General features: G+C 51.9%; 2 protein-coding genes across 3 annotated transcripts; one reads left to right on the top strand and one right to left on the bottom strand.

The window, feature by feature from the left end:
• Nucleotides 1-1,566: 1,566 nt before the first annotated feature.
• On the top strand, nt 1,567-12,174 carry LOC127615794 (dipeptidyl peptidase 9-like). 2 transcript variants are annotated; one of them, XM_052087105.1, is made up of 21 exons: nt 1,567-1,733; nt 3,263-3,344; nt 4,014-4,252; nt 4,429-4,541; nt 5,372-5,545; nt 5,823-5,991; nt 6,758-6,868; nt 7,004-7,132; nt 7,207-7,268; nt 7,361-7,461; nt 8,088-8,265; nt 8,808-8,967; nt 9,084-9,163; nt 9,273-9,425; nt 9,528-9,663; nt 9,841-9,986; nt 10,071-10,217; nt 10,363-10,515; nt 10,791-10,933; nt 11,002-11,113; nt 11,394-12,174. In XM_052087105.1, exons 2-21 carry the CDS (start codon nt 3,289-3,291, stop codon nt 11,484-11,486), a joined length of 2,655 nt encoding a protein of 884 aa, XP_051943065.1. In that variant the 5' UTR covers nt 1,567-1,733; nt 3,263-3,288; the 3' UTR covers nt 11,487-12,174. The 2 variants fall into 2 exon arrangements, with proteins under 2 accessions (XP_051943065.1, XP_051943064.1); XM_052087104.1 differs by having other exon boundaries at nt 5,820-5,991.
• Nucleotides 12,175-12,958: 784 nt separating this feature from the next.
• Nucleotides 12,959-18,871, bottom strand: angptl4 (angiopoietin-like 4). Its single transcript, XM_052087106.1, has 7 exons — nt 18,394-18,871; nt 17,775-17,885; nt 17,166-17,241; nt 15,423-15,536; nt 15,232-15,327; nt 14,849-15,133; nt 12,959-14,438 (listed from the first exon to the last, which is right to left on the bottom strand). The coding sequence occupies exons 1-7, from the start codon at nt 18,859-18,861 to the stop codon at nt 14,254-14,256; spliced, it is 1,335 nt and encodes a 444-aa protein (XP_051943066.1). The 5' UTR covers nt 18,862-18,871; the 3' UTR covers nt 12,959-14,253.
• Between the last annotated feature and the right edge of the window lie 1,135 nt (nt 18,872-20,006).

Below are 20,006 nucleotides of genomic sequence, written 5' to 3'. Positions count from 1 at the left end.
ATTGATATGACTTGGCAGACCGTTTTCTTCTGTGAACTGCTGAGTGGGTTACGCAACACAAGTAAACGGAAGATATTCATTCCTCGTCTGCGCAAAAATGTCACTGCAGCTGACTGAGTCACTTGCTTTGCGTTTGTGTGGCTGTGTTATACTGCCCCCGAGCGGCGGGAAAAGCGCATTGACTGGAACCGATGAATGGTCCAGCATTGCTATTCATTTCGGGTGGGAAAAGTTCAAATCCAAATGATTTGAGTGACAAGACATTAAGCAGATTTGAAAAGAAAAAAAAAGTCTTTAGATGATACTAGCATTTCATGGGTGAAAGCAGTCTCCTTGGGGGAGGTAACAAAACCCCACAGGGCACTTGACATGTGCTCGCAAACACCAAACAGAACATGACTTGAACGAAACAAGATGCAGTAAGGGTCCAGATATTGTGGAGGAGGGCGGTGGTGGGGTTGCTGTTGTGTCCAAGGGGGGGTCTTGGGCATTTGAATTCAGGCCGTGTGCCTCCTGCGCTAGCCCTAATGTTACCTGCTGCGCCATGGCAACAGAGGCAGGCAGGCAAGGGCATCGCACGCGCGAGTAGGAGCACGAACACAGATAAGCAGTGGAAAGTGGGGATGGGGGAGAACTCCCGCAACATCACTGATCGATGGCGAGGACACCGAATCATCCTCCAAAAAGGGCTACAAGTTGTTTAATGACACACTCAGTTGAAGTTTAGTGCCGAACTCGGCATAAAACGGAGAATTACGCTTTGTGTGTTAAATACACACAAACATAGCTCTGCAGCCCCCTGGCCGTCTTCTTTTGCGTCCCCCACATCGTAAAAGTCCCTGAAGGCTGTCAAGTGCCTTCGAAGAGGAAACCTAATCTCAAGATTTGTGGACCAGCAGGTATTCTCTGTACTTTGTCAAAATGCCAAGATCGAACTTTGCTTGACTTTCTTTGTTTCAGATTTTTACATAAGGGGAAGGACTGCCCGCCCCTAATTAACATAATTAACATACTATGCCTATATGTACGTGTGACTGAAGTTGCTCGGGGCTTCCTGATGAGATCTGAGACTCACAGGAGCCCGAATCGATTCGTGTTGCGTTGTGATAAACTGAAGAAAAGACTACGTGGTGTTGGGTCTTCTTCCACCTTACAGAGAGATCAAAGAACCTGTAACCAAGGAAGGGCCAAGAGCAAATTGACAGTTCCCATTCCTCAACAAAGAGGAACAACACAGTTTGCATCCTTAGATGTTTTTGGGTGCGTGCAAACACTTTTGCGTTTTGTTTTTCTTTCTCCTTTTCATTATTTTTGCTGCTGTAAATTGGGAATTTCTCCATTGTGAGACTAATAAAGGTTTTTTTTCTTATCTAAATAGTTTCTGCCCCCCTCTTTTTCTTCTAATTTCAAACTTTTTATTTGTCACTCAATATCGTTCAGCTCCGAAAGATTGTAAACAGACGTTGTCAAGGTTGTTACGCCACAGCAAAGTTTTAGTCAGGCGTGGTTTAGTAAGGCCAATAATGAAGTGGCCATTGACAAAGTGCGTTCCTGAAAGTGTCCCGGGTATGTGCAGCACAATTGCGAGCAAAGGTTCCTCCCGCTTTCCGCTCTGGAAGCGAGCAACATTTTTATGTGGCCGCTCCGGGAAATGGCCACAACCCTCAGCTGTCGCAAAACATAGACAAGCTAGGAAAGCCTCCTGCTCGATATAACAAACAGCGCGTAGTTTGGTAAGTGGTTCCGTTTATTTGGGTTCGTTGCATACGGGTAGTGGACGTTTTTTTAAATGTAATTTTTTTTTACGCAAAGCCGAAACCGCTAGCATTAGCTATCGGCCACCTAGCTTGGAGCTAAATTAACGGTAGCAATCGTTAGCAAGATAGCTTCGGAGCGCAAATGACAGTCGACAACTATGATGTCAACACTTGAAGAAACAAGGATTGATCCACTCTCTCCTCTGTCTGAAAAGCAAGTTCGGGTTTTGCCACCGGCTGCCAAATTAATCTTGTCGTTGCATGCGGCAAATGTTCAACACCGGATCCAAATGGACCGGTGCCTGCCCCCCCCCCCATGTGTCAGTAAAAAACAAAACAAAACAGAACAAAGATCTTTTATCGACAGCTTCTTCCCATCACCAGCGATATTGTTGCAATTTAGTTCCTCACCGCCCATAAAGTTGACACGGTGATGCCATTCATATTTGGTGTGATGTCAAGAATCAAAATTGGGACATTCACAATTACGAGGACTGTCGTTTGTTGTTCCCGTTTTCTATCATTCCGAACACTGTATGTCACATTGCTGACAGAGTGATGTGATCAAAAGTTGTCAGCTGATAAGATTGTTGTGCACTTTACAAAGCTACTTGGAGGGACTCTCCTAACTTCCTAGCACAGCGATTCTTAATGTTCTTCATAATGATGAACATACAGTAGCATAGCCGCTTGTTCATCAAAAACGAGGTCTGGGTTTGATTTATTTTTTAGGTGGGGTTCCGAGCCAGGGTTCTAAACCGTTGTCGCCACGGGACCCGCATTTTCCACCCCACGTTTATAGGAGTTGAGAATGATAGAGACAACGTTTGATGTAAATGCAACCTCTTAAAAACGCATGTCCAGTACATTTGATTTTGAAACGCTTCAAATGAGGTCAAAGTGCCCGCGAAAGCATATTCTTAGCCGTGACGTTTGATAGAAAGAGGCTGAGCTGCACTGCATTTGTTTGCTGAGCGCGCAGTAATTAACGCTTCCTGTCACGTTCTCAAGCTTTATCTCTTTGAACATTGGGCATGTGATAGTCCATCTGAAAGCGATGTTACCAAATTGTAGAATCTAATGAAGTGGAAGAACAAAATAGTTTGCACAATTGGTTGAGTCATTCTTTTGTGCGTCACCCTTTGAGGGCCCAATCCGAAATACACTTCTTCTCCAGAGCAGAGAGTACATTTTTCCTTTGTCAGTTTTCCCCGCACTAATCCCTGACCCAACTCCGATTATAAAGGAAGGAATGCGGAGAATTGCGTGTAGACCCAAAAGTTAACCCCATTTAAACATTCGTCTTTGCCGCAAGACTTGCAGCTTCCACGCCGCTTGGTGATGGGTTGACTTGGTTCCACTCATTTTTGTTCAGAACACGTTCCGTGGATTCACGCATCAAGAAACAAACAGGGACGTGCTATTTTTAAAGCTTGACTCAATTTTCTTATTGTGCACAGCATTTAAAGAATTTCACCGCTGTAACTGCCTATTACATGTTGCAGGTTTCCAGAGGTGCGTTGACCGGTGAATGCATAGAGTTAAGAAGGCCAAGCTTTGCCGAACAGAAGAGGGTCTCTGGAAAAGGTATGGTTTTTCCTTTCATCTGTGCTTCTGAAGATTGATGAACACACTTGGCTTTGTGTAACAGATGTAGTTGCAGTGGAACCTCCAAAGGCAAACGCTCCAAAAATGGCATCGTTTGCTATTCAACTGAGTTTACTGTGAACGTTGGGGATGTTCGATACAACTTTTTGCAAACCGATACCAGCAGTCGTACTCCGCTGCTGACACTCACCGATACTGATATGGAGTAACCGATACCACCGGTACTTTTGATCCATACAATTTCTCTTAAATCATTGACAAGATGATTTAAAAGAAACCGTTTCATTGATTTCTGACAACACACAGCGCTTGGATTCAAAACAAAACACACATAACTCACTCTCACTCACCCACCGTTAAGGGTGCCGCATGACAATCTGAAGTTGGAAACGAAACAGCTGAAATATTCATCACAATGTATTTAATTTTAGCCGCTATGGATAAATATAGATTTTATTACAAAAAAAAAAAATTAAGCACCACTTCAAAATAGGAAAAATATGGCCCAGATTCGAGGTCAGATAAACTGCAAGCATACGGCCCCCCCCCAAAAAAAGGGAGCTGGTGCTTCCACTGTGATTCCAAAGTGAGGAAGTAAGTTCCAAGTGATCCCCCGCATGTCACGTGGTGACGTTGGTGGACGTTCAGCTGCGTTACAGTGAGGATGACGGCTGTGGACGGCCTCTCGGACAGCACGGAGGTGGTGGAGATGGAGGACGTGCCTTCTCAGTTCTTTGTGGAGAAGCACTCGTGGGAAGGCCTCCGCGACATCATCCATTGTAGCAGGAAGTATTCGGGCATGATCGCCAACAAGGCGCCCCACGACTTCCAGTTTGTGCAGAAGAAGGATGAACACGCTGCCCATTCCCACCGCTTATACTACCTCGGTAGGTTTGTGACTCGCGCTTGCTCTCAGTTCGTTTTCCCCTCGTGACCTTCTCGAGCCCCCCCGCGCAGCACAAATAAGCTCTCGTGACTTGTCGACGGTCTCGGCGTGAAATTTCTACTGGTCTGCGGTTTGAGTTGAAGGTGTCTCTGCTGTCTTTTTCTCTCCGTTTGTCAGGAATGCCTTACGGAAGCAGAGAGAACTCTTTGCTCTACTCGGAAATCCCAAAGAAGATCCGCAAAGAGGCTCTCTTAGTCTTGTCGTGGAAACAAATGCTTGATCATTTCCAGGTGAATCGCCACGACACTCTTCTCTGTTTGCGTCGCCTTCGTTCTCAGCGATCGCAATCCTGATCTGCTGATGACACAAACGACAACGTGCAATCGTGTGTGTGTGTGTGTTTCTTCCATAAATACGAATATTTATAAGATAACCTTGATTTGTCCCACACTGCAGTCGAGTTTGTAACTTGAATTCAAAATACACGGTCATGACATCATAGACTGGCTGCAACATGTTTTTGCTTCAATTCGGTGGCTGTTGTGCTGCTCCTTCCGGTGTTCAGTAAGCCACAGTTAAGAAAAAAGATTTGTTGCTCTTTATAGCGGATAAAGAATATACGCCTGTGAATTATTCTTCTTATTATTTTTTTTAATCTCATCTCTGCCTGCAAGTGCGGGTTTGTATTCAAATCTGCCTCACCAATGCCAGTCATTAGCCCCGTCCGTCCGTCTATGTCGTTTTCCCATCATACGTTAGCGGGAAGTTTTAGTTTGACTGGGTAGGTCCATCCATCCGTTTTTGTCAGGAAAGGCCGAGAACAGCTGAACTTTGTTTAGGCGTGGGCAGGTGCGTGCTGACTCTCATTCCACATGGGGTTGAATGTACGGAGGTCCCGATTACTTTGTCACTCGATCAACGCATTTCTCCACAACAGTTTTCACCGTTTAGCAGCCGGTGAAGTTTCACCTGCGCCTCGAGTTCCTCCGTCACACCTAGAGCACACCTCACCGCCGTCTTCCGGTCATCATACATGTCCTGCACCGCTCCAACGGACTTCTCCGCACAGCAAATAAAGGAATTGTCCGTGTTAATGGAGCGTCTCCGCTGTCACTCGAAGGCGACGCCGCACCAAGGGGCCTACTCGCGAGAGGAAGAACTGCTGAGGGAGCGCAAGCGGCTGGGGGCCTTTGGAATCACCTCTTACGACTACCACGCGCCGACGGGCCTGTTCCTCTTCCAGGCTAGCAACAGCCTGTTTTACTGTCGTGACGGAGGCAACAACGGCTTCATTGTGAGTAGGCCGCCGTGGCGCGGGCTCTTCCGCTGAGTCCTCCCGGATGATATTCGGATGCCGATGGAAGGATTTGAGGGGCGTGGCCACCATTGTCCACTTCGTTGTCGGGAAATCTCGTCTTTGCGTTGCAAATGAACGTCAAGGCGTTCACGTTCATTTTGCGCTCACGCTAAAGTATGCGTATCTTTGTTTGTTTGGTCCCCCCCCTGCCCCCACCCTTTCCTCGATCTCATTCAAATCTCCAGCTTGTCTCCCCACCTTCTGCTTTTAGCAGTCCGCTCCCGTCAAGCCCGTGGAGATCAAGACCCGGTGCTCGGGCACCCGCATGGATCCAAAGATCTGCCCGGGAAACCCCGACTTCATCGCCTTCGTGAACAATAACGACCTGTGGGTCGCTAATGTCAAGACCGGAGAGGAGAGGAGACTCACCTACTGCCACAAAGGTGCGAGGATGACCAATTGAGTTGACGTTTTTTGATGCTACGGTTTCATTTGTGGCCCTCCGGATTTGGACGCTTCGGCATTTACGGATGAATGGATTTCTTTCTTTCTTTTGATGACGGCGACCGGAGCACGTGTTTGGGAGAATTTGTTGTCATCCAGAAACCAAGGTGGAGTTTGTGGGCCATCATTTCAATTGGCACTTTTTGGGCGCAAAAGGCAACACCATAATGATGTCGGGCCTTCGACCCGGCGCAAGTTAGAAATAGAAGGCGCTAGTGTTTGTCTCAAATGTTGAGGCTTCAAACTCAAATGTCAGGAAGAACAAGAGAAATTAATTTGTGGCGGTGGCGGGTGTGTGCCGATTCCCATGTAACATGACAAGAGTTTGAATGTGACGGCTACTTGCCTGGTACACGGGGGGGGGGGGGGTGCGCACTTGTGCAACCTTATGATATGAAGCCCCTCCTGATTCAAATGGAATACACTTACGGGTACATCATAGCCACTTTGTATCGGTCGCCTCTCGGCCGTACGACTTTGCGGTCATTGATCCTCCATCGAGCGTCTCCAGCCGGTACAGAACGCTGCCGCTCGCCTCTTGGCCGGTACGATCATCCCTTCACTGGCTCCCTCTCCATTTGAAGATTTGTTTTCAAATCTTGAAATCTTGAGTCTTTTGATCAGCCCGCGCTTACGTCCGATCTTCTTTCCGTGTCCGTCGCCATGCCGAGGATGTCATTTCCTTCTCTTCCGACTCTTTTCCAGGTGTGGATAACGTCAAAGAAGACCCCAAGTCAGCGGGCGTAGCAACATTCGTCATCCAAGAAGAGTTTGACCGTTTTACCGGCTACTGGTGGAACCCCTCGGCAGAGGAAGGTCAGCGCGGGCCAGCTCTGATTTTTACGCGGCCGATTTCGGACCATCTTTCAAAATCTCCTCCTGGCAAAAGATTTGCTGCTGCGCCTACACATGTCCAAAGTGTGTTTGTGTTTATTTTTTTTCCCTACCGAGACTCGAGCGGGGGGAAAACGGTGTCTCTGCTGTACGAGGAGGTGGATGAGGCGGAAGTGGAAATTATTCACGTGCCATCTCCAGCACTGGAAGAGCGCAAGGCAGACGCGTACAGATACCCCCGCACAGGTCAGCGCCGCCGTCCGCGCCGCCGAGCCGCGTTTTGTGCCGCTTGACCGAACCTCGGACTTTGGGATGTGTAGGGAGCAAAAATCCACAGGCCACACTCAAACTAGTCCAGATCAAGACCGACCACCGAGGAAGAGTGAGTGGCACTGTGACCGCTCGTCATTCTTTTCTCTCGGATGTCGTCGTGGCCGCGCACACCTCACGGTGGCCGCCCGTGCGTGTCTGCAGATCGTGAGCGTGCAAGATCGAGAGCTGGTGGTCCCCTTCGCCTCCTTATTTCCGGGGACGGAATACATCGCCAGGGTCGGATGGACGACGGACGGCAAATAGTAGGTGTCGAGATGTCACCTTGAAGAACTCGGAGACCATTTGGATTCAACTTTGATGTGCATTTGGACATTTGAATGGAATGCTGGCTCAATTGCAAATTCCTTTATTTGCCGTGTCCCAATTGCCCAACGTTCCAGCGACTTTTTAGCGACCGCTGGATTTTAATGACGGTCGTGATGTTGGCACTTGCGGAGAATTTATTTATTATTATTATTTTTCTTCCTCCCCAAATGTGCTATTTGGTATCAAGTGCTCTATTTATACCCGGGGGCATCTCGGTGAATTACGGTGTCGTGGAAAACAAATAATTTGGGTAAAAACAGTGAAACTCGTACAGAGTCGCGACAAGCGGATTGAAATCTCCAATGAATTGAGTCCGCGGCACTTGGATGATGATGGCTTCCGCCTGACCAAAGCCTCCAATAATCAAATGCGCTTCATAGAATCGAGCATCGTCAAAAAAGTATTTGGCAACTGCGCGTTTCACCTTTTGAAGCCAACTACACGTCGATACGGCGCCCATTCGAAATCCAGGCTCGTCGCTCTCTGCGACATTCGGACTAAGAGCGATGCAATGAGCGGATTGAATTCAAAGAAAGCCTTTGCCAATTGCGTCTCCTCCTAGCGGCTGGGCGGTTTTGCTGGACCGCAGTCAGAGGAAACTGCAGCTGGTCCTGCTGCCTCCATCTCTCTTCATCCCGGTCACGGACGACCCGGCTCAGAGGCGGGCCAGCCTGGAGGGCGTCCCCGTCAACGCGCAGCCGTACGTCATTTACGAAGAGACCACCCACGTCTGGATTAACGTACGTCCTTCCCGTCTTTGGACCTCCGTGCGCCGCGTTGACCTTCTGCGCGTGCGTCCTTTTCTTTGAGTCTTTCTTGAACCCCCAACAAAAGTCACATCCGCAAAGAGATGATTGCGCTGGTCGAATATTCCCAGCGTTTGTCCCGAGTCATTGGACAGATTGATTTTGCATCGCGAAACAACAAAAGTGTGAGCGTCGGGGTCGTCGTCTAATACCTGTGAATGATTCAATGAATCGTTTTCGACCGAATGGCGGCAACGTGACAAGTTTTCCCAAAAGCCGAGTCCGGTTGGACCGGCCGCTTCAACCGTTACGAATTTGGAAAATCGAATGATGGCTTCTGCAGAAAGGGAGATTGTTTTTTCAGGGAGGGGGGGGGGGACAGTTTGGTGCGCTGTCACCTGCAGATAATCTGCTCAAGAGTAGAACTGGAAAATGGAAGAAGGTTCATGAAAAGGGGAAGGGTCCTAATCAATCATCCCCCAAAGATGGCAGCCGCTCGTCACATTTCTATGGAGCGTATGTGCTTCTTTTTCCAGGTCCACGACATATTTTATCAATTGACTCAAACGTCAGATGAAGAGTTTAGTTTCATTTGGATCAACGAGTCGAAAACGGGTTTCAGTCATCTGTATAAAATCACCTCCCTGTTACAACCCGGCTGCTGCAAGTGGACGGACGATTACCGGCACACGGAAGGTAAGGTGTCGTTGACGCCCCTCCCCCCGCCGGGCACTTTTATTTGATGTGATTTTTAAATTCTATTTTATAATGCCCCGCAGCACGGTGATTTTTTTTTTCTCTCTTTCCAACAGGACAATTTAAATGTGCAATCAAGGAGGAAGTTGCTTTGACCAGCGGGGAATGGGAAGTGCTCGCCAGACATGGCTCAAAGGTAAAGAGCGTGACACGCGCAAAGACAATGGGATGGCCTCTCGCCCCCGACTCTCCCCGAAAAGAAGACTGGGCGGTTGTGAGTGCGAGCCTCTTTTGCCCTCGATTAGATCTGGGTGAATGAGCTGAGCAAGTTGGTGTATTTCCAAGGCACCAAAGACACTCCCCTGGAGCATCACCTCTACGTCGCCAGCTACGACTCGCCGGGAGACGCGGCTCGACTGACCAAGCTGGGCTTTTCTCACAGCTGCTCCGTCAGTCAAGTAAGAGCGGTCCTCGTGCTTCACGGCTCCCGTTTTGGGCCGCGCCTGACCTCCTCCGCTCTCTCTCTCTCTCTCGCTCTGTCTCCCGCCGGCGCTCGGCAGAACTTTGACTTTTTCGTCAGCCACTACAGTAACGTGAGTACACCACCCTGCGTTCACGTCTACAAACTGAGCGGCTCGGAAGGCGATCCGTTGCACGTCGTGCCCGAAGTCTGGGCCAGCATGATGGAGTCGCCAGGTACATTCCGCCAAGCGTGAACTTTCCCACTTCCTTTGTGATGAATGCGTGCGCCAGCGAGGAACGAGATCGGTTTGTTGCCTCGCTTTCGGTGCATTTTTCCGCGGTCGCTTTTGCACGCCGTCTTCCCCCGCGCGTGACGGCGTTTGGGCTATAAACGGCCGGCGTGTCCGCCAGGTTGCCCGGGAGATTACGACCCGCCCGAGATTTTCCACTTTCCCGGCAAGTCGGGCTTCCGGCTTTACGGGATGGTTTACAAGCCTCACGACCTGCGGCCCGGCAGGAAGCATCCCACCGTCCTCTTTGTGTACGGAGGCCCGCAGGTTGGTGCGGAGAAGCCTCGCGGCTCGGGCCCCGGCGCCTCCTTTGCTTGCCGTCAATCCGCCGCGGATGCTTTGTTTTGCCAGGTGCAGTTGGTCAACAACTCCTTCAAGGGCATGAAGTACCTGCGGCTGAACACGCTGGCCTCCTTGGGCTACGCTGTCGTGGTCATTGACGGCAGGGGCTCTTGCCAGAGGGGCCTCGAATTCGAAGGCGCGCTTAAAAACAAAATGGTAACCGCGATCTTCATGCCGCTTATTATTATTATACATATATATAATATATTTTTTTAAAAATAACTCTCTAGCACTGTCGACGTCCTTCAGATTGTAACGCGAGTTGCCACGAATGTCGCTTGAAAGCGCTTGCTTTCCTCAGGGTCAAGTGGAGATCGAAGACCAGGTGGAGGGCCTTCAGTACGTGGCCGACAAGTTCAACTTTGTGGACCTGAGCCGTGTGGCCATCCACGGGTGGTCCTACGGCGGCTTCCTCTCTCTCATGGGCCTCATCCAGCGGCCAAACGTATTTAAGGTGAGGAGCCCGAAACATTTTGCCTCGAAGCCGTCTGCCACTTTTACTTGCAACAGACCAAAAAACCAAACCGGTCGAAATGTTGCGTCAAGACGACCTCCATGTAGAGGGGGAGGCGTCGTAGTTTCCATCCCTGCCCACACGGTGGCAGCGTTTGACGGGGCAGTCGAAGCACATTCTGTTCCGTAACGTCGCGGCGGACCGCGAGTTCATTTCCCTCGATTTGAAATCCTTGATTTTCCCGCCCGCCTTATTTGACGGCCTCCGTCCGTCAGTTGGCCATCGCGGGCGCCCCGGTGACCGTGTGGATGGCGTACGACACGGGCTACACGGAACGCTACATGGACGTGCCCGAGAACAACCAGCGAGGTTACGAGGAAGGCTCGGTGGCTCTGCACGTGGACAAGCTGCCCAGCGAGTCAGTCCAATATTACTCTCCGCTGCCGTTTGTTTGATGCCCGCTCTTCAGTGTTGCTGTCGTTGCAGGCCCAACCGCTTGCTGATTCTGCACGGGTTCCTGGATGAAAATGTGCACTTTTTCCATACCAATTTCTTGGTGTCGCAGATCATCCGCGCCGGGAAGCCCTATCAACTTCAGGTGACTCTCCCACGCACGCTTTCGCACATTTGCGAGCGGACGAGAGTCCGTTTTCTCCAAAGGAGCAAAAAACGCTCGCTCTCGATCGCGAGAAGTCCGAGCCGAGGATTTGCATCCGAGTCGAGTCGGACTCGGATGCAAATCACGGGGCGTTTTCTTTTTTCCTTTGAATAGAATAACTTCAAATGCACGTACGGCGGCGTATCTTCACGGGGATAGAACGCGGGCACGAGAGCGAGTGAGCCCATGCCAATGCTTTTGTGTTGTGTCCGCTTTGCAGGTGTACCCCAACGAGCGACACAGCATCCGCTGCCCGGAGTCCGGAGAACACTACGAGATCATGCTGTTGCACTTTCTACAACAATACCTCTGAAATGATCCCGGATGTCGTCCCCCCCCAGCTCGGCGCCTAACTGGCCAGCCGTTGTCCACCTTCCCCCATCGCAAACTTGGACTCCACTCCCGTCGCCCCTCGTCGCTCTGTTGCCCTTTCGCTTTTTTGTTTTTCCCCCGTGCGTTCACCGAGACGGCGAGCGAAGACAGGGGGGACATTTGAGAGGCCGCGTGCAGGCGGAGTGGTCGCCCTCGCCCTCGCCTTCCATCCTTGCCAATGTTCCCGCGACCCGCTTTCAAATGGTGTGTTTTAGCCACTCGTGTCAGTCGTAGGAAAAAGGTTACAGTTGACGGATATTCAAACGGAAATCGACAAGACGTAGTTGCACAGGTTACACAGGACATAATATATGCGTTGGATCCACTTTATTGCAGACGAGCTGAACTCTCCGTACCTAATGTGAGTCGCTGTATGTGACAAATGAAGACTTGGAAGAAAGGCTCGTCCCGTGTCCGCTTGTTTTAAGTGTGTTTAAAATAAAGTATTTTTATTATTATTTTTAATGAAAGCTGACAGAGGCCAACTCGTTGCTCTTTTCTGTCCACTTTCATGACATTGTTCAAGATCATCCGTTTGCCTTCTCCGCGCATAATTTATATTTGCCAAAGTACCTCTTGGCGATGATGAAGCCGGTCGTTGCTTTTTTTTTTTTTTTTTTACTGCAATACAGCCGACAGAAGGTCGAGCACTGGAGGCTTACGACAGCTTTGTACCATCGGAATTCAATTTGTACATGAGAAATAAAATGGCTGAATCGTTGGCGAGCTTTCTTGTTTCCTGGAGCGGCTAAATGCCCACCAGCCGGCGGGGAAAGAGGTGGGCTCGGAACGGCGGGGAGCCGGGGGAGTAGCCGCCCCCACAAGCCTCCCGAAACAAGAATCGGGCGAGGGCCCTGCCGGGGCCCTCACTAGACGCGAACCTCGCGAGGCACCAGCCGACTGCCCGGGAGGGACGACGAGGAGGAGCGGTAAAACATGCGGTGGGTTACTTCCTGGAACTCCCCCTTATCGGCGGGACCTGTCAATCAACTGAAGTGTGACATACCACAATACAAGCCGTTGATAAAACGCCACTCATATCATAATGGCCTCTTATATGACAATGCTTAGGTTAACATTTGTCCTTTGTGACAGTACGCTGACGGTTACAATACGAAGACAATTCTGTCTGGAGTCTAGCCTAAATTTTGAAGGGCGCTCATAAGGCAGGACCGTCATTCATTGAGCTATGTGGGCCTAGTGCACGTGCCGCGTCTGCCCCGGAGCTGGGCCGGACCAATTTTGCCGACTGGGCATGCCGATGACATTCATTGGCCGGTTAACTTGTCCTTCGGTGTGAGCGCGAATTGGTATTCTGTGATTGGCTGGCGACCAGTCAAGGGCGCAAGCTCTTGTTTTTAACGAGTTAATTCGTTTTGAGGCGAGATGTGAAACGCCCACACAAACAACAGCTTTGCTCTCAATTCATTTTATTGGCTGCAGAAGGCCAAAAAAGTGTCTCTTAAAAAAAATACACCAACAAGACGATATAAATTACAAATACGACACGACTTGTGACAGCGTTTAAATAGGAAAATGGCAAAACAACACACGAGTAACAGTTCTATAAGACCAACGACACTATTCTTTCTTACACTGTAGTACATTGGTAATGAAGTCAATATGACTTCAAATTGTGCAAATCTCCACCCCTAAAAATAATGAAGAATATTGGTCGTGCGATTGAATAGCTGGAATGCCTTTGTCGTCGTGCGAAGCTCATAGAGGGCAGCCGACGAACGTCGTAACAGTTGCAAGTGTCCGTGTACAGTGATTTCAACTTTTCCACTCGGCCCTCATCATGCTCACGCGGAGGCTGCGCTACTCTTCATCAAAGTCACATCTTGGTCCACATCACTGGCCATGCAAGAAGGAAAGTAAGAACAACCCCCCGCCCCCCCAAAAAAACCCAAAACCTGATCCTTTCACCTTGTTCATGTTGAAAATGCTCTGTGATTTGGGGTCAGTATTTTTCTACATAATGATGTTTTGTTCTTCTCCAGAGTAAAAAATAGCCATATGTTTTTACTTTCAATTTCAAATGCTTTGACACATGCATTGAAATTTGCATGTGTCACACACAGGAGTCAAAATATTTTGACTCCTGTGTGTGCGTGTTCATTTGTGTTCCGCAAGTGCAACGCGGCGCAATATCAATCGGGATGCCGCGTTTAGGGTTAGGGGGCCGCATCGAACGAATCTCAAGTTTGAACTTGCCCGCGGCGATCAAGCCAAACGCCATCATTTGGCGGCGACGATCCGATACATTGGTGAAGGGTCAAGTCGGAAACGACAAGATGGGACAAGCGTCCCCATCTCTGTGAGCCTCGGCAAAGTGAAACGAAGCGACGCGGTCACGCGAAGCCCGCGGGGTCCATCCGCGCGGAGAAAACGCCGGCCCCCGAGCCGACAAGTTGCAAAAGAGACCTTTTGGCCAGCGGCTTGGCGGTGACCGCGCTTGATGATCGGCCTCCCAACCGTCGCCGACGACTCTCGACTCGTTCGGAAATTCCGGCGGACACGCTGCGACTAGCGCCGGGGGGACCGCGTCGAAAAGTTCCTCGCTCGCCGCCGACTTTCCGCCTATAATACCGCAAAGGGAGTGCGCCGAGGTGCCGAGCTCTAAAACTTGAACCGAGTTCTACCGAAACGGAAGACGAGTCCAAGATGGTCGTCTTCCGTCCTCCCTCTTTTCCCACTCGACGTGGCTAAGACTCGCTCCGGATCACGGCCGGGGCGATCATCATCACGCTGGATTTGAGGGGATAGTAGCGCCCCCTCCAGGTCTTCCAGAAGATTCCCTGCTTCCTCTGGTGCCGCTGTTTGGGCGGCGGGCTCCGGAAGAATCGCCCGTTGAGGTTGGACCGACCGCAGTTACTGAACCACCAGCCGCCTACGGCGGAAAAGAAAGAGAGGAAGAAACAAAGCAGTTTAGACCAGGTCAGAAAGGACCGCCGCAGTGGTCATGAGCAAGCATCGTGAATGATCCAATTTGTTTTCTGCGCCACCTCGATGACGCCAAAGCCCTGCGAAGTGACCGAGCGCATAACGGAACGACACTCTAATGGAAGTGCCAACGGAAATGCCATTCATCCGTTGCGGCCCCGTATTGTGCCCCCTTGTGGTGGAGAGCGAATGGCCTTACCGTGATGGGCTGCTCAAGGGCAGAACTACAAAGAAGAGGCCCACAACTAAGTGACTCATTAAGCTGCAGTACGGTCGACGGATGCTATCCGAGCAAATGTTCTCAAGTCTTTGCTGTCCGCTCGGCGGCTACGAACGAGCGACATTCCGGCATCTCACCGGAGAGATGTCGGGCGCAGTTGGTCTCCTTCTTGCGGTCGTTGTCGTGGTCGCGGGTGGAGAAAGGCAGACCGGAAGCGGCGTCGGAGCCCAGCGAGCTTTCCAGGGGGCCGAAAGCGCCCACCTCCCGGATCCGGAGCGAGTACTCGGTCTCCGCTCCGCCCAGGCGGAAAGGGAGGCGGATGCTCGCCGAGTCCCCCCCCCAGTCGGACAGCTGGATTTTCAGGACGTGGTCTGCGTTCTTGGCTATGGCGTGGATCTTTTCCAGGCCCAACCAGAACTCGCCTGGAGAAAGCCGGCAAAAGGAAACGAGCGTCATCGCAACAACGCGCTCACGTCTCCAAGGACTTGAGGCGATACGGGATCGCAAAGTTGCCCTTTACCCTCGACGCTGCCGAAGCCTTTCTCGTAGGCGGACCACAGTTGGTCAAAATCCACGGAGCCGTCCCGTCGCCTTTGGACCACGGTCCATCCGCCATCTGGACAGAGCGCGCAAAGAAAACGAGGTCTCGGTTGAGCTCTCGTCGGACTCGGCGGGGGGGGGGGGGGGGGGGCTGGGGGGTTGTCCTCTCACCGGCCGTCATCTCGCAGAAGACCGGGAAGGCTTCCGTGTCGCGCGGCCGGACGCTGAAGACCCCGCTGGTGGTCTCGCCTCGCAGGAACAGCTCGTGGCAGTCGGATGCCATCGCTGGAGGAACAAGACGGAGAAGAAAGTCATTGGTCAACGCGCTTTGACCATCCCCCCCGAAACGTCATGGCTCTAAATTATGACGCGTGGTAGTAACATTGTGCCAGCTTTTGTCCATTTTGTAGCTCAGGGCATTTGCAATTTGAGACGGTTCCCGCCCCACTGCGGACTCATCGGCAAGTCACTCCAAGCGGCGTTTGCAAACCACGCTCGTTATCTCGGCAAATGCAACGAGATGTCGGAGGTGCTCTCTGACCGCCATTGACGACCATCGCGCAGATTGTGTGAGAACGTCCCCCGTGGCTCTCTGCGGATGACCTTTCTCCCAGTTCCCAAGCGCCCCCCGCCCGCCTTTGCCAAATCAATTCCCCCACCCCCACCCCAACATTCCTCAGGCACGCCTCGCCCACGTGCGAAGCGGCCCGCCGGTGACGCAGGCGTGCGTGTCCGCCGCATGGCCGAGATGTGCCGCGCGCATGCTCGGGGGAGGGGTGGGTGGGGGGCTTCGGTGATTGTTCTCGCGCCGACGACGAGTCCTTTTGTGTCTGTCGCGTGTCGGGCAATAAATAGACGAGACGATTTAATGAACTGTGAAAATATACCGTATCGATTTGAACTTTGATTGCTGACACTTGTTGCGGACATACACGACTGTAGGGCGGGCCTTGTGGGAATAGGAGATGAATAATAGGAGTCACCCCCCCCCCCCAACTGATTGCATTGACATTGGAAATGCCGGTCGGCTCCTGCTCCGCTCACGTCGTATTGCAAGTGAAGCGGGACCTTCCATTTGTTCAAGAACTCATCGATCTCATTTGAGTTTCATTTCGCCGCATTTCCTAAGCGCTAAATATGTTCGGATCTGGGCAGCGATTCGGATTCTGTAGTTCGTAGAAAGTTGGGTGTCGCAAGCGCTCCCGTGGAAATGGCGTCGCCGCACGACGCATCCCGTGGACGGCGATGACGGTCACCAAAGTTGGCGCGCACGCGCGCTCCACGACGTGCCAATAGTCTTGCTTTTATCTTTTTGTTGAAGCGAAGCGCTCGCACGGACCTCGAGGCCACGAGCGCGGACTTGCGGCCGCACGCCGCTTGAGGGCGGGGGGTTCTCCTGAACTTTGGCACACTTCTTAGTCATTCAAACGTGCGCGCGGGAGGAGGAGGAGCGCAGGAGCGCAGGAGGGATGTCTGACTCCCTGACAGAACTGGGGGAAAGGTCGCTCGCGCTCGAGCCATGCACGCGAGAGCAAAGCAAGTACGTGCGGAAGATAGGCGCAAGAAGTTCGCGGCCACCAGAGCAAATTGTGGCAACGGCAGCCAAAATATCCATCGCTTAACGGGCCGGAACGCGGCGACGTCGATGCCGTTCGTTCGCCCGTCGGTGGCGTTTTGCGTTAGCATCGAGCTAGCGGACCTTTGCAAGTCACGGGCTTTGTTGAAACAAGCCGGCCAACGAAGCGCCTTCCCAAACGGACGGGCTTGCTTGACGCTAATTGCCAGTGATTTAAGCTTCTCCGGCGGCTCGGCTTAACAGATGGCCGGCCGGCCGGCCGCGTTTGGCGTCGGATTGCGTGCGCTTGATTTCTTGCTCTAAGAAGGGATCTGCCACACGCTTGGGCCTTTACTTACCGACTGGCGAGTCGCGTTGCTCGCTTGAGGCAAAGCCTTCTGCGTCGGTGAACGCTCTTTGTCCGGACTGTTGGATCTGGCGGCGGGTGGGAAGAGAAAAATAAACACCATCAAGTCTTTTTTTTTTGGGGGGGGGGGGATATTAGACATTGATGGTCTTGCTGCATTGCCCCCTTTCCTTATTTATTCGGTCCATTTGCAGAGTTTTTTCAGTTTTTTTTATGTTTCGAATGTCCATTTTTTGGGGGGGGGGCAGTGAGGACCCTCCATGATTTGCTTGAAAACTCACCTACTTGCTGTATTGGATTAGAGGCGTCTGTTAGTTCATCGTTGCTTTTCATTGTAAAAGTGACACGAACATAACATAGGAGACATACTGTCTGTATTCTGTACACACACACGTGTAAGCGATCTCTATTTGTCTGCTGTTAACCGTAGCTGTTGAGCAATTTAGCAACTCACAATGTGACTTTGTTTTCTGCCTTCTTGAGCAAATTTGAAAACAAAACAAGCTGAAATTGTCGCTCAAGGGCGGGTGGGGGGCTACTGTCGATGAAAAAGTTGCTCGGTGTAGCAAGCAAAGTCGTCAGCCCGCTCAAAGCCGCTCACCTGACTTTGCAGGCCTCTAATGCGCACGTTCTGCTTGTCGAGCTTCTCCTGCTGGAGTTCCAGACGTGCCGTCAGTTCGTCCATGCGTCGGTTTTGAGCCTCCAGGATTAGCTGAAAGAAAATGATGCACACGCTCATTCGAATGTTGGCTTTTCCCAAGATTTCTTTTTTTTTCTTGATGTTTTGGTGACGCCTTTGCATCCCATTTGTTGACGGTTGGATGTCTCTCGACTTTGGATGTCTTCCTTGGCAAGGAAGACATCCAAATGAAACAATTTTGGAGCAATTTGCCTCCAACCGGCCCCGTCATAGAAAGTGTGGATGTTTCTTTCTACAACACACACACACACACACAAGTGAGTAAAGTCACAGGGGCGGCTCATTCCGACAGAAAAGAACATTTGCAACGGTACTTGGCAATTCGAAAAGACGTTTGTCCAGCCTGCAGGGACCGCTTGTTCGCACGGCGCACACACGGCCAACACATCGACGCACTCGCGACGCAACGCAAGTGCAAATGGCTGTTTCCGCATCGTAGCCGGACAAGGGGGCAAATAAATCCGCCGCCCCTTCTTGACTCGGTCAGGCCGAGGGTAGAGATCCCAAAAAGTCTGTCCACCTGGATGCCGCGCGCGTCGGCGGCGCGCTCCAGCCTCTCCTCCAGCCGGCCCAGCCTGGCCGTCAGCGCCGCCCCCTCGCCTCGCATCTCGTCCGTCTTCTCCCTCAAGTCGGCGGTGACGTTGAGCAGCCGGGCCTCCCTGTCCTCCAGCCCCCGGGCCCGAGCCCGCAGGGCCTCCCCCTCGGCCCCCCGCCTTCGGCTCTCGGCGGCCAGCTCGCCGAGGGCGCCGTCGCAGACTTTGATCTTGGCCGAGATGTCCCTCATCCGGACTTTGGTTTTGTCCACGTGCTCCTTGAGACCCTGGCCCAGCTGCAGCAGCCCGTGGGCGATGACGTTGACGTCGTCCCAGGCCGCGAAGCGGAGGCCTTTCTCCTTTTCGCCGCCGCCGGCTTTCTTCTCCGCCGGGAAGGCCGCGGCCGAGACCAGCGCCAGGCCCAGAGCGAGGCTTGCCGGGGCACTCTTCATCATCTTCGCCGTCTCTGCGACTCATGCGCCTCGGCCCTTATATAGTCGGGCGGCGCCCACCATTGGTTCCCTCCCAAGAAGGAGGGGAGCGCCCTGGCTCACGTTATCCCCCCCCCCCTCCCTCCCTCCACTTCTCTGTAAGCCAGTGACAAAGCCGTGGCCTCCCTCGGGAGACGGTGTCCGCCGTCGTGTTTTTTCAAGCCGATGAGCGTTTGGCAAAATGCCCTTCCGATGGGTCACCAATCACGTCGCATTTTTGTGACGTGACTGGCGATGACTTCCAGCCACGACTGTTGTTCAACTTAACCGACAGCGAGGTCGAAAACTATCATCAAACACGTCCTAAAACATGGACACCCATACATTTGCGACGACAATTCCTCCGTACCTTGTCACGTGGACCACACGGATGGGGATCCAAGCATCCGGCCCTCCTATGCGCGTCTTCGGAACTCCCCAAAATGCCGGCGAGTCCGCCTCCGAATCTGCCTCCGGGTACCTCCTTCGCGGGTATTCCCCCGGCAGGCCGAACGGCAGTGTGAGAATTAGGGGAAAGTTCACAGCGCAGAAAAGGGCCACATTACAAGCTCCTTGCCCCCCCCCCCCCCTCTTTTTTAACAACCTCTGACGAGCAAGATGCGTTGCGGGGCCGCGCCACAAAGACAGCGGAGCGCATTGAACCCTCTCCCGTCCGCAGCGCATGCGGACAAAGTGGGTGAAAGGTAGCCGCTGACGGTGGCCGGGGCGGAAGCCGCTACAGCGGAGGAATTACGGGGGCTCTCGCTTATGTGTCTGGAATGGAACAAACGTGCTTTATGTTCCCAGAAGCCTCGGTAAAGTTTTTTTTCCGCCAGGATAGCCAAAAGCTGCTGCGTTCCTGGCAAAAGTACTCTTGTTGCTGTTCTTACTCATTGACAGGAAACACTCGCCGTTGTTGTGAAAGAGCCCATTTGAGATGGGGGGGGGGGGGGGGCAATTGGAATAAAAATGAATCCATTTTGGCACGGTAAGGTGGCATTCTGACATGATGCACAGATCAAGAAATGAAGAAACTCACAAAAACCATCCAGTGGTCACAAAGAAAGAAAGAAATGAAGACCAATTGTCGACGGCCTCGTCGTGTTTTGCGAGGTGGTCGTCTGAGGACC

The sequence above is a fragment of the Hippocampus zosterae genome, chromosome 15, assembly GCF_025434085.1.
Source record: "Hippocampus zosterae strain Florida chromosome 15, ASM2543408v3, whole genome shotgun sequence".
Classification (NCBI taxonomy): domain Eukaryota; kingdom Metazoa; phylum Chordata; class Actinopteri; order Syngnathiformes; family Syngnathidae; genus Hippocampus; species Hippocampus zosterae.
Note: the sequence above shows the minus strand (reverse complement) of the source record. Positions and strands in the feature narration are given on the sequence as shown.

What these genes read in the sequence shown, in the direction of transcription:
- LOC127615794 (XM_052087104.1), top strand. Translation starts at nt 3,289, where the DNA reads ATGCATAGAGTTAAGAAGGCCAAGCTTTGCCGAACAGAAGAGGGTCTC. An exon ending in TTGTGTACGGAGGCCCGCAG is followed by an intron (nt 9,987 to 10,070) that starts GTTGGTGCGGAG and finishes TTGTTTTGCCAG; the next exon opens with GTGCAGTTGGTCAACAACTC. An exon ending in GTGGACAAGCTGCCCAGCGA is followed by an intron (nt 10,934 to 11,001) that starts GTCAGTCCAATA and finishes CTGTCGTTGCAG; the next exon opens with GCCCAACCGCTTGCTGATTC.
- angptl4 (XM_052087106.1), bottom strand. Translation starts at nt 18,861, where the DNA reads ATGATGAAGAGTGCCCCGGCAAGCCTCGCTCTGGGCCTGGCGCTGGTC. An exon ending in TTAGAGGCCTGCAAAGTCAG is followed by an intron (nt 17,242 to 17,774) that starts GTGAGCGGCTTT and finishes ACCCGCCGCCAG; the next exon opens with ATCCAACAGTCCGGACAAAG. An exon ending in CTGCGCCCGACATCTCTCCG is followed by an intron (nt 14,439 to 14,848) that starts GTGAGATGCCGG and finishes TTTCCGCCGTAG; the next exon opens with GCGGCTGGTGGTTCAGTAAC.